At 41.1% G+C, this 13,752-nt stretch overlaps 1 protein-coding gene and 1 pseudogene across 2 annotated transcripts in view; both read right to left on the reverse strand.

Moving 5' to 3' along the window:
- Arfgef3 (ARFGEF family member 3) overlaps nucleotides 1-13,752 on the reverse strand; it is a 157,914-nt gene that overhangs the window by 64,971 nt on the left and 79,191 nt on the right. For both annotated transcript variants that reach the window (XM_078019053.1, XM_005329807.5), the window contains 4 exons: nucleotides 13,223-13,327; nucleotides 12,075-12,408; nucleotides 2,122-2,234; nucleotides 212-1,122 (listed from right to left, as the gene is read on the reverse strand). In XM_078019053.1, the coding sequence (XP_077875179.1) occupies nucleotides 212-1,122; nucleotides 2,122-2,234; nucleotides 12,075-12,408; nucleotides 13,223-13,327 (1,463 nt within the window). The remainder of the gene's footprint in view (nucleotides 1-211; nucleotides 1,123-2,121; nucleotides 2,235-12,074; nucleotides 12,409-13,222; nucleotides 13,328-13,752) is intronic.
- Nucleotides 4,150-5,508, reverse strand: LOC101973733 (GTP-binding protein 10 pseudogene; annotated as a pseudogene).

A 13,752-nucleotide genomic window follows, 5' to 3' on the forward strand; every position in this document is an offset into this window, starting at 1 on the left:
GGATACCAAGCAGGTCAGAAGCCCAGGCTGTCGAGCTCCTCTGTCCAGGAATCAGCTTCGACCACTAAGTCTTACATTCCTGGGCTCTCTTTAAATAGAGAAAACCCCAAGATTCACTCACACATTTTGAGATTCCAAACTGCAAGCAGGATGCTCATGGCTAAGGAAGGCAAAGGGTTCTGAGCATCTAGTAAAAAAATGGTTTACAAACCTGAGCAGAAAGTGGAGGCAAAATTCTGGAGGGCGGAGTCTACCTCTTCCACAGTGGGGAGAGCCAGGAGCCGAGGAAGCAGGCTTTCCAGGGACTGCACGAACAGCCTGGCGCTGTGCTGGTCCGCCTCCTGGTTCTTCAGCAGTTTGAGAGACAGAGCTGCTGTTCGAAAGGACCGGTGGCCCAGGCAGTCCCTCGGGGTCTGCTCTTCATCAGCCAGTGAACAGTTGTCCGACCCGATGTCGGACACATCAGACCTGCCCGAGTCCTTCTCTGCTGCCATTGAGTACTGATCACAGGAATCAAATTCTGTCCTCGACAGGTCTTGGTCATCTACACTGAAGTTGCTCTCACTGTACCTAGATCCATAGGACCTCATCCTGCAGTCCACAGACAGGAAGTTAGTGATGTCCGGGTAAGCCACCGTGTGGCTTCTCTGGACCACGTCAGGCTGGTCTACTGGCTCTGGTTCTGACACTTTGCCCAGCGTCTCCTTGTCCTCTCGGATGGCTGGTGATTTGAGCCCATTCTTGTGGTTCTCTGTGTGGTCCTCTGGGGTCGTCTGACCCAACTCTCCTTCCAAGGTGGTCTGGCCTGTGTCTGTGGTGACACTGATGCTGATGTCAGGGCTCCTCTCGTGCCCTGACTCCCATGGCGTGTGCTCTGAGGACAGCACTCGCCTCTGCCAGCGGAAGTCAGCCTCGTTGATCTCCATGGAGTCGCGGCTGGACTCGGCCCCGTCCCTCAGCTCTTCGAGGCGCAGGAGCAGCAGCTGCACTTGACCCTCGCTCAAGCCCTTGCCCTGGCTGAGCTCGTCCAGGGCCCCCAGCAAGGTGCAGACGCAGGACACGGCAGCGTAGCAGGCTTCAATGCCACCCTTGATGCACGCTTCGGTCATGCCGTCCATGATGCTGGACAGCATTCAAGAGAGGGAAGAGCACATGTGTGTGAAAGAGAAGAATGTCCCCAGATGAACCAGAATTGTTAGCCTGGCAAAGTGAACAGCGGTCAAAAGAGATCGTCTAATTTGCATTAAGTTAAAAATGAGCCCAACAGTGAATAAATGAAGCTACCATTCTCAGTTTAAGAAAACCTCCAGGCAAAGTGGCCCACCTTGAATCACACTCCCTCTCAGTTGGCTGGTTTATCAAAGTACAAATGAAAATTCCTGAAGGAAACTTGTAATTTTCCTAAGGACAAACACTGAACAATCTCATTTTTATATTTTGCTCATTTTTTCCCAATAGAAAATAGATACAATGTCTTGTGATAATGTGGATCTTCCTCTATAAAACAAACACTTCTGTACAGATACATGTCAATACAGCTACTAAAATCATGTAATATTCAGTTTTCCATTGAGGTTATAGGTGAAGAAATTCTACAGCTACTGTATTAAAGATCAAAAAGTTTTTCCCTAAAACAACTCCAATGAATAGTTTTTTTAACATTTCATTTTACATATCTAATGTTAAGTTAATCTGAAAATAAGGAAAGTAGTATCATTATAATAAACTATGATGTCTTTTTCTATGGCTTGCAAATGGTAATTAATAAATATGCACACTTCATTTAATGTAGGTTCATGAAAATTTCAGGAATTTGGAAATAAGATGAATAGAATTCAGAGAAGCAGTTTTCACCAAGCAATATAGATCTAAAAGGGGAAAGTATCCCTGGGTATGGTGGTGCACGCCTCTAATTCCAGCAACTTGGGAGGCTGAAGCAGGAGGACTGCAAGTTAAAGGCCAGCCTCAGCAACTTAGTGAAGCCCTAAACAACTTAGCAAGACCCTGTCTCAAAATTTAAAAATTAAAAGGGGATGTGACTCAGTGGTTAAGTGCTTCTGGGTTCAATCCCTGGTACCTCCCCCCTAAAAAAAAGGAAAAGGGGTGGGGGAAGTATCATACAGTTTGAGAAGATCCAAGTGAGATTTTCTTTTGGAAATTGATCTTTTTCTGGGTTCTGGCTCAGTGGAACTGGGACCTGCCAAGTCGCAGAGACGCTGTGGGCTCCCGAGGATCTTTAGGAAAAAGGGGAAAAACATAACAGAAAAGTGAGTAACACAAAGTTTTAAAATTGTGAGAACAAATAAGCTTGTTCTTTCTCTACTAGTGATACAGTGTAAGGAGAAACAACCATAGCTTGTGCACCCATTAGCTAAAAAGCTTAGCACAAAAGTGCTTCTGCTTTCAGACTTTTTTTCTTTTCTGATTTTGATATATTTTCATATATTTATATGTGTGTGTGTATGTGTGTGTGTGAGTGTGTGTGTGTGTATAAAAATCTTGGGGAGGGGACAAAAATTTGAACACTAAATTCATTTGTGTTTCCTATTTGCTTTAGACACATAGCAGGAAGTTGATTTATATGATTTTTTTGTTGTTGTTATTGTTTGTTTTTATCTGTCTTTAAGTAGATTTGCTTTGCTATTTTTATTTATTTATTTATTTATTTCTTACATACATAACAGTGGAAGGCATTACATTCATAATTACCAATCCACAGAACAATTTTTCATAACTCTATACAAAGTATATGATATTTTTAATAAATTTTGTGCACGAAGTTTCAGGGTATGGAATTTCCTACCTGTGATATCATCTCAGCAATCAAAACATTTTGCATTTTGGAACATTTCAGATTTTAGATTAGAGATTCTAACTATGAATTTTAATAAAACTAATTGTAACTATAAAATCTTAATAAAACTGATTTAAGCATTCTTCTTGTCAGATAGTACACATGAGGCTCCCCAGCTCCCTAGTGAGGGCTGGCTCAGACAAAGAAAATTCTAAGGTATTGCTTAAAAAACAAATAGAAAGGCTGCAGCACAGAAGCAGAAAGCATTTGCATTTCTGATCTGAGATGTGGCTGTTATGTCACTCTCCTGGACTCTGTCTTATTTTGCTTTCAAGTTTAGCGAGCGGGGTGACTGGTTTGAGAACTATTTTCTCTTTCTGCTGTCTGGAAAAGCTCATAAAATATCAGAATAATCTATTCCTTGGGTGCTTGATAACTTATTTCTAAAGCCATATGGGGGGGTATATATTTTTAACGAGAAGTTTTAAGCTACTGATTCAATTCCTTTCATGATAATGGGAGTACTCAGGCTCTCAATTTCTTTTTTAAGCCAACTTTTTAAAAGGTGCATTATTTCCTAGGGATTTATCCATTTTATCTAAGTTTTCAAATTTGTTTAGTTTTCAAAGTTGCCTTGGCACCCTCTCCCACTGCCTCAGTGGGAGAAATTTTGTGCACAAAATTTATTAAAAACATCATATACTTTATATACAGAGTCTATAGCTGGGTACATCTTTTTCATTCTTATTTCTGTTCATTTGTACCTGTTCTGAAATTTTTCTGTTGCTCTAGAAGTTTTCCAATTTTATTGTCCTTTCACAGTCTTAACACTGTCTGCTTTATTGACCCTCTGTAATATATTTGCCCTTTAAAAATAATTTCAATATCTTTTTTTCAGTTGATAAATAAAACTATATATTTATCATGTACAACATGATGTTTTGAAATAGGTAAACATTATGGAATGGCTCAACAGAGCTAATTAACATGTATGACCTCATAGACTTTTTTTTGTGGTGAGAATACTTAAATCCTACTTTCTTACCAATTTTCAAGATATGCTGGAGTGTTATATACAGTCACTATGCGGTACAACAGCTCTCCAGAACTTACTCACACTGAAACTTTGTACCCTTTGTACCCAACATCTCCCCAGCCTCCATTCCTCATCTCCTGGTAACCACATTTCCTCTCTTCGTAAGTTCAAGATTTTTAGATTCTACATGTAAATGTGATCATGTGGAATTTGTCTTTCTATGCCTGGCTTATTTCTCTTAACCTGATATATTCCAGATTCATCCATGTTGTTACCAACAACAAGATTTCCTTCTTTCTTAGGACTATTTTTATTAGATTTAAGTTCTATCATTTCTGGAGCTAGTAACATCATGTTTTTATGGTGGCTTGGTATAAGATGCTGTACTGGAAGCTGGTAAATTAAGCCACTGGTAGGGTATACACCATCTTCCTGGCTGGTGGATTGATCATCCAGTGGTTTTCTTTAACAGTTCTTGAATTCTTCAGTTCCTTCTCAGGTAACTGTAGAGGTAGGGATGTAATGTTGGGATTTCAAAGTCCTCTCTGGAGTCATGTTTTTATTTTTCAATTAAATGTAGAAAATATAAATAATAATTTTTTTGCAGGGGGGTGCACTAAATAAGGTAAGGTGACATAGATACTTTAAAAGAAACTTTCCGCAGGATTCTAGAGTTGGCTTATCAGTTTATGAAATTTATTTTGGGCATCTGACAAGTCCATTGTATTCATTGATGGGAGCGAGGGTTTTGTCTGAGGTTTCTCTTTGTACCACTCTAACTGCTTTGCAAGCAATAGTATGGTTTAAAAGGCAGTTTTGATTGAGTTTGGGAAGAAAGCGGAAATCCCCTAGTTGTCTGGCTCTTTCTCTATGCTTGGGGAACTTGTGGACAATCCCTTTGTTCATAAATGCTTCTCTGTTAAATCTGGGAGGATCAGCTTCTGAGATCTGTTTGAAATCATTGTACAGAATTGTTCCAATTTCGGACTTTACAGTTGTAAATGCATAATCTGCAATAGCAGGTTTTGCATGAGAAACCCTATTTAGCAAAGAGGATTTTCCAGCATTTCAGGATCTTACTAGACCTTCTTCAGCTGTGTTACTTCAAGGTACATCTCTTGTTTCTGACCTTTTAGTGCCAAGGCATTTGGAATTTACCACCAAGCCCACTTTCAGCTACTGAAATTCTGTCTTTCTCTTCATCAAGATCTCTCTGCTTACCAGCTATAGAGGTGCCTGGGAGCACTGGGATTTCAAGGTCTTCTCCTTTGGAGACTTTCAGGTGCTAACCTGACTGCTTTTCCTCCACCCACCAACTGTTGCTGAGGAGATTTGTCTTTAAATTTCTTACAAGTCATTTTTTATTGGCCACAACCCAGATGTCACCACCTCTTCCACCTAAATGAGAAGTCTCCAGTTACCAATGAAACTCCCACCCTTTCTGAACAACCTGCGACCACAACACACTGTGACTTCGATGGCCCAGGATCTGTATCCACTTTTTATCACATTACTTCTTGCTTTTATCTTTACTCTGCCTCTTTTCTACTTTTTGACATTTATTTTGATCTTTTCCCCAGATACCTTAGATTGGAGAATTAGGATGTTATTTTAAGTTTTCTACTCTAATATAAGCTGTTAAAGCTAAAAGTATCCTTCAACCGACAGCATTAGCCATCTTTCCACAAGTTCTCATGTACAGAATTTTCATAATTTTTCAGTTTCAATCAATTTTTGTTTTCATATGGTAAAACCTTTACAGAAAATGTCATTTTGAGGTTAAGTCATTGAAGGAAAGAATGGTTAAGGAAGGGTTTGTGGAACAGGCATCCCATCATTATGTCTGTTCATTTTCCAAGCAAAACAGGAAAAGGTATATATAGCATACTAAGTAGGAAAAGTCATATTTTAAGGGGTTCTATTCTTTATTTTTTTTCCATATTTTTTTTTACTACAGAATCAGAAACTTTTAAGTAGGTCAAGGATCTAGGAATTAGATCAGAAGCCCTGCACCTAATAGAAGAAAAAGTAGGCCCAAATCTTCATCATGTTGGATTAGGCCCCAACTTCCTGAACAAGACTCCTAAAGCACAAGAAATAAAACAAAACTAAGAATCAATAAATGGGATGGATTCAAACTGAAAAGCTTTTTCTCATCCAAAGAAACAATCAGTAAGGTGAAGAGAGAGCCTACAGAATGGGAGCAAATTTTTACCATATGCACATCAGATAGAGCACTAATCTATATATATGAGATATATATGCATAAGAAACCCAATTTAGCAAAGAGGATTTATAAAGAACTCAAAAAATGGAACACCAAAAAACCCCAAATAACCCAAACAATAAATGGGTGAAGGAGCTGAATAGACACTTCTCAGAAGATATACAATCAATTAACAAATATATGAAAAAATGTTCAATGTCTCTAGCAATTAGAGAAATGCAAATCAAAACTAAGATTTCATCTCACTTCAGTCAGAATGGCATAAGAATACAAACAACAAGTTTTGGCGAGGATGTGGGGGGAAAGGCTCACTCTTAAATTGCTGGTGGGACTGCAAATTGATGCTACCAATCTGGAAAGCAGTGTGGAGATTCCTTAGAAAACCTGGAATGGAACTACCATTTGACCCAGCTATCCCTCTCCTCAGTTTATACCCAAAGGACTTAAAAACAGCACTACAGGGGCACACCTATATCAATGTTTATAGCAGCTCAATACACAATAGCTAAACTGTGGAACCAACCTAGATGCCCTTCAGTAGATAAATGAATAAAGAAACTGTGGTATATATACACAATGGAACATTACTCAGCATCAAAAGAGAATAAAATCATGGCATTTTCAGGAAAATGGATGGAGTTGGAGAATACCATGCTAAGTAAAGTAAGCTAATCCCCCAAACCAAAGGCCAAATGTTTTCTCTGATACATAATGTGGGGGGTGGGTGCAGAGCATGGGAGAAATGGAGGAACTTTGTATAGGGCAAAGGGGAAGGAGAGAAAGGGAAGGGGCACAGGGATAGGAAAGATGGTAGAATGACATGGACATCATTACCCTAGGTACATATATGAACACATGAATGGTGTGACTCTACTTTATGTACAACCAGAGAAATGAAATATTGTGCTCCATATGTGTACTATGAAATGGAATGCATTCTGCTGTCATGTATAACAAATTAGAACAAATAAATAAATTAATTAATTAAAAAAAGAAGGATGCTGGGGCAGGGAAGAAAGAATAGTGGGGGAGGTTTGGGAAGTGTAATTAATTAAAATCTGCTTTTATAAATATATAAATATGCCCAAATTAATGGATTCACTAATCTGTATAAATATGTACCAATAAAAAGTTATAAGTTTAATATTTCAAAATATATTTATCATAGGTTTTCAAATACTTAGTGTATTAAATATGGGTTCTTGAAGTATTACAGAAGAGATTACTCAAAGGAAGTTATGAAGTAAATCATATACCAAAAAAAAAAAATTCAGAAACTTTTGATATCTGGGGTACAGAGTGACGCTTCTACCCTTTCCCCACATTTCATTGACAGCAAGACAGAAATGATTGTTCTGGGACTAATGTCATCCAGGTCTGTGTCTCTTTCTCTCCCGCTCCCCACCTCCTCCTGTTTCTTTCCCTCCCTCTCCCCACAGGCCTGTACTTCAGTGTCTGGACCTATGGGCCTCTATCTACTCCTCTCCTACTGAAAGGGTAAGTGCTCTTTCCAGGGACAGGAGTTTTGCTCTTGTTTGGTGCTGAGGATTGGTCCCAGGGCCTTGTGCATGCTAAGAAAGTGTTCTATGGCTTAGGAATAGAAATTTGAAATTCCCTACACCAGGAAATCTGAAATGCTCTATTTCAGGCATAAGAATTCGAAATCTCGGTTTCTCTTAGAATCTACCACATTCTCTAATCTACCTTTACTAGCAACAAATTAGACAAACTGTATTTTACTTCCTACGTTAATTTCTGTATTTATTTGTTAATTGCTTCAGAATCTGGAGGGGAAAGAGATGGAGGGACTTGGCTTCTGAAGACCTTTAACAAATAACAAAAGACAAGACCCTTTCATGCTTGGCTTCTTAGGTAGGTGTGAGGGGCGTGGGATCAGTGGGTGAGCTGGGTCTGGTGAAGAACAGGAATTCCTCCTGACGCCCAACACAGCAGAGACAAGAGGTGGCAATGTGTAATTTTTCATAACTGAATTTTGTGGGTAAAAGTGGGAAAAGAAAAGAGAATGTACTTTGAGAACCACAATGTCCTGTATGTTTTGGAACAATAGGTACATAGTGCCTATGGCAGAGTGACATTGGAGAATAAGAACAGGGAAATAATAAACCAAGCGTTTAAATTCTAAAAGGCTAAACAAACATCCTGGGTACTGAGTGGCTTTCTTTGTGGGCATAAACCCTGTACATTTTGGTATCTAGGTTACCAAATTTACCAAATTATGGGTTTTGTTGTATAAAGCAGAGGCACTGCTTTTCAGAACAGCCTGTTCCCCATTCATCTGCTGGACTCCCTGGCTGGACACACTGCTCAGATTAAGTTGTCTAATTCTAACCTTATCTCTGCAAAATGACCTGGGAAACTAGAAAAATCTGGGCGCAGGGGAAAACAGAACTAATTTCCTCTGCAGTGAAGAAATTGTGTAAAACACATTCAACACATGAAGGGTACAGTCCTCTCTCCGTCCTCTCAGGGGACTCGTTCCAGTCCCCTCTGTGGACAGTAAAATCTGAGGATGCTCAAGTTTTTCATATAAAATGTCATAGCATTTGCATACAACCTACACCTTACTTTAAATATACTTTAAATCATCCCTAGATTACTTATAATGTCTAATACAATTTAATGGTTTTTGTTCTGTATTGTTTAGAGAATAATGGCAGGATATAATTTTTGGTACAGACATAATTCCCCCCCCCCCACCCCGGTATTTTTGAGTCATGGTTGTTTGAATCCTCTGATGTGGAACCAACGGAAAAGAAGGGCTGACTGTATTTCCTTATCATGCAAATGTCAAGTGGCTCTGCCATGGGTCACAAAAGCTCCAACGTCTGTCAATTCTGAGGGAAAGGAAAGGCTATGGCTGCTTTTACTAGGTATTCCTTTATCTCCAGTTCCATCTGTTATCAAGTCAAAATGTATTAAACATGATTCAAGCACTGTAGTGTTAAATATTTGGGGGAAAATACAAAAGCAATACACATAAAAATATAGTTGAGGAGACATACTGTGAAGCAATCGGCTTATTGGGACATATAGTCAATTGCTAAATGGTGTGCAGAGTTTTTAAAAGAGCAAGATCAGTGATCTGAGGAGACAGACACAAAGGAAGAGAATTTTGATAGCAAAGAGGCAGGTGAACTGAGAACACCTGGATTCACATCTGAGTCTTACTGTTAATAAGACATAGAATTCTGGACAACTGACTTCTCTTTTCAGAGCTTTGGCTTCACCATCTGTAAAATGGGCATACTGCCTCCAGGGAGAGAAGAATCACAGGGTCCCTCCTGTTGTAATCACTCAACTCTGTGGGGTGGCAGTGGCCCATGAGAATAGGGGCAAGAGACTGAATTGAGGAAGGAAAGTGGGGATTAGAGTGGGTCAGGGAGATAGAATAGTGCATCCTGGGAAATGACAAGAAACAAGAATGCTGGCAGAAGGCTCTGGAAACAGCAGAGCAATTCAAACTTGGTAAGAGAGGCAACAAGGAGCCACTAAAGAGCCCTGGCAATGGCAAAATTGTTAACAGTGGTGATTTATGAACAAGTTGTATAAGACAAAAGGAAAAGGGTAGACAGGAGAAAGGAAGGTGAGTCAGAACTGGGCCAGCTATTTTCAACCTCCATATGTTTCATTTTCCTCTTCCTCATGGGTATAATCAGTGCACCACATATCAGGGATTTTATACTTATAAAGTACTTATGCAAACTGTTGCACTTTGAACTTGTAAACTTTGGGATATCCTAATAAAGTGCAGATGAGAAAACTATAAATTCAGAGTCAAAGAATTAACCTACTATCACCTAACTGGTGAATGACAGGAAGTGGGTTTGAATCCTGACTCTCACCCTTGGGCTTCAGAAGTGGGGAGCTGCCCGGGGTCAGAAAAGTGTCTGTTGGAATCATTTGTATTGTCATATGAGTGTCAAGTCCAGAAATAAGGGAGGGTTAGAATAAGACCATGGGCTTCAGGTCAGGGAGATCAAGGTCTGTACCTTTTCTCTTCCTTTAAATCTTGGGAAATCATTTGACCTTTTAAAGCCTTAGTTTCTTTGTGGGACAGAAAATCCCTTTCCCCTGACTTCATGTTCTATGTGGAGCATCCAGTGGAGGAAGAATTGGAGTCTCTCTCGTGCCCTTGTTGCACTTCTTCCAGGTGAAGGGGGAGCCCTGACCTGATTGAGGAGGAGGAGCTGAGCAGGCTTTCTCTCTTCTCTGCTAAGTAACAAGTTTAACAGAGGCAGGGCAGGTCCCTGGGAGAGGGTCCCTGCCATCTGGGTGGTGACATCCAAAGCTGTGATGTCCTCACTAGCCTAATGGTGATCAGTTCCTAAAGCTGCCCTTTTGATTGATATTGCTTGAAGCTCTGGAAGGAAAAAAACCAGCAACACTCTTTGATAACAATGAAGCTGATATCCAACCTTACAAAGTTACTACAGACATTAAAGGCAATATATACGAAGTGCCTGGCAAATAGAAGGAAAAAACGCAACAATTATTATTGTGTGCACGAATTTTCCTAACCAGAAATAAGTCAAAGTCACTCCTTCATTTCTAGAAATGTTGGGTCAGAACTTTCCACTGTTTGTTAGTCAGATTTCATTAAAACAATAGAAAGAAACAATTCAAATTTTTCTCTTTGGTCTCAGCTGTAAGAGTGAGATGATAAAGAACCATCACTGAAAGTGTGGCAATAATTCGCAAATACGTGACCCCACTGCTGTGTGTCTGAGGCTCTACCACCTGAGAAGTCAACCTGTGGCAAATGTTGCTATTCTGCCACCTGCAAGAGAAAGTATGACCGGAGTGCCAAGGCTGAAAGATGACATACCACCCGCACTGGCAGAATGAGGGTCTTAGGAATACAATAACCACAGATTCACCTGGGGATTCAGTGAGGGAACACCACCTAAGCCCAGTACGGCAGCAGTTGCCCCAGCCAGCTCATCTTAAAAATTTTAATAACCAATTATGTAAGAAATGTTTTACATTTTTTAAAATTTAGGTTTTAGTACTTGGTAGCAAGTATTGCTAAAAAAAAATGAATGAATCACGAACAAAGAGATTTCATTATTCTGATTTCGGAGAGGGGAGTGGTTAGTTACTCTAAGAAAAATGTAACTTGATTTTTATAAGCAAGTCCATAAAAACAAAAATTCTGATCACTTTTTCCCCCTCTTTGGGGAAAAAGCAGGGAATCCTTTTTCAAAGTTCTTTCCAAATAACCCTAATTCTTCCTCAAAACTATAAGTAGCACATTGGGATGGCAACAACCAGCTAGACAACCTTTATATCCTCACTGAGGCCACCACATTTGGAAGAAATGAGTCATGGGGATGTAGGGTGGGCAAAGGGATTCTTTTTTAGCAGGAAGAGATTAGTAAAGCTCTTTTTATGGATAATATATAACCTGAATATAAAATCATTTTGAGATCCAATTTTGGCAAAGGTAAGTAAACACATATTTGCACAAACAGGGCCTAAGAATAAACTCTCATCCTAGGGCTCACTCAGGTGCACATTTAATAGAGATTTTTTTGTGGGGGGGCAGGTACCAAGGATTGAACTCAGGGGCACTGGACCACCAAGCCACATCCCCAGCCCTATTTTGTATTTTATTTAGAGACAGGGTCTCACTGAGTTGCTTAGCACTTCGCTTTTGCTGAGGCTGGCTTTGAACTCGTGATCCTCCTGCCTCAGCCTCCCCAGCTTCTGGGATTATAGGCGTGCACCACCACACCCAGCCATTTATTGGAGTTTTAACAAACATGTAGCTAATTATCAAACGGCTTTGCCTCCGTGAGTGTTACAAACCCTTCCTTACCCTGGCTCTCAACACACACATACCCCCCTGATTTTAGAGCTACCGTCTGTTCCTGGATTCCAAGGGCAGCAACAAAGTGCCACTAAAAGATTAGCAAACATTTTGAGCGCATCCTGTGTGCAGGACTCTGTGTTGAGCCCGGTGGGCAGAGTGGGTGGCCCCCTCCCACGCTCCCTACCTCTTTCATGATCTTGATGGCTTCCACGCGGTGCTGGGGTGGTGGATACAGCAGCACGCGGTGGTAGAGGGACTGGAGCACGGGCTTCATGGAGTCCATCGACCCCACCAGCCGAACCAGCTCAGCGGCGAGGTAATAGATGGTGCGAGCCACTGGCCCGCTGAGGGCTGGCGCTGTGCAGGAGCAGCCCGAGCCCCGGCCATGGTCAGAAACAGCGGGGGCGGCGGAGTCCGGCTCCACGCTGGCGCTGGTACTGCTGCTGTGCGCAGAGGTGATGGTTTTGTCATGAATGGGGTTCCCCAGGATGACGATGAGGGCGGGGCAGAGGTTCTTCCTGGGAGGAAAGATAGATTTCACTGGGAGCCACACAATAAAATGTGCCTACCACACGGGGGCAACGCCGGTGCCACAGAAGTGCCCAGGATGCGCTGAGCTGGTACTGCGCCTTTGCTGGACTACATTCTGTCCGAGATTTCCAAGTCTCCCCATCCCTTTTGGGTGTATCAATGATATTTTTCCTCATTTCTTGGGCTAAGGTTAACTAAATTAAAATATCCATCTTATGTGAAGAAATAGGCTCAAAATGCTAAAAACCTTAAAGTTTCACTTTTACTATAAATAACAATTATTTCTGATTTAAGAAGTTAATTTGAAATCCCATATTAACATCTATCATTCAGCTCTCTCCCTGTCAATATGCCCAGAGACCCAGGGAAACCAGTTGGCTGCCTGTAGAAATCTCTGTCACTTCTAGAAATCTCTGATTTTTAAGTAGGTGACTGGTTTTCAGGTTGAGAGAAGAATGTACTAGAGTAGAGGACAGTTCAATATCTCTTCCCTGCATTGTTTTCTGGTGCATTTATAGGCTTTTATAACAAACTGAGAACCCACAAAAATCTCTTGGGGCCTCTCTTCATGACCCTACCATGAAAATAAAATGTAAGAGGGCCTCAGAAGCATATTTTGTTATAATAGTCATCATTTTCTCTCTGAATTTTGCTCTGATGCATGTAAGTGTAATTCCCGCACTTTCCTTACAAGACTTTTGTGAAACTCCTGGTAGGTCACAGGCACCCTGGAAAGGGGCTGGGAACGCAGCTGCAAGGCACCACTGGGCTGGGGTGGGGTACTTAGGAGTAGGTGCTTACCAGATGAGATCCGTGAAGCCCCTGTGCAGGTGCATGGAAGAGGAGGAGCTGCTGAGCACGGATAGAATGCACTCCAGGTACAGAAGCTGCAGCTGCTGGCTGTCACTGGGGAAGAGCAAGACCAACACACAAATGCAGACACAATACAAGGCAGGATTAAAGTGCGGGTGCTATGGAAAAACACTTTAAAAATGTTAGGCATCACTGAAGCACAAATTTGCGGGGGGCAGTGGTTAATATTATGGGTTGCATTGTGTCCTTTCCCTGCTAAAATCACAGGCTGAAGTCTCACTCCCCAGTACTTCAGGATGTGATCTTACTTAGGAAAAAAGTCTTTATAGAGGTAAGCAAGTTAAAAATGAGGTTGTTAGCATAGTCCCTAAGTCAACATGCCGTTGTCCTGAAAAAACACAGGAATTTGGACACAGAGGTGTGCATAGAGGCAGGTTAATGTGAAGAGACACAGGGAGAAGATGACCTTCAGTAAGCCAAGGAGACAGCTGGGAACAGATCCCCCGACAGCCCTCAGA

This window comes from Ictidomys tridecemlineatus, chromosome 8, assembly GCF_052094955.1.
Source record: "Ictidomys tridecemlineatus isolate mIctTri1 chromosome 8, mIctTri1.hap1, whole genome shotgun sequence".
Classification (NCBI taxonomy): Eukaryota; Metazoa; Chordata; class Mammalia; order Rodentia; family Sciuridae; genus Ictidomys; species Ictidomys tridecemlineatus.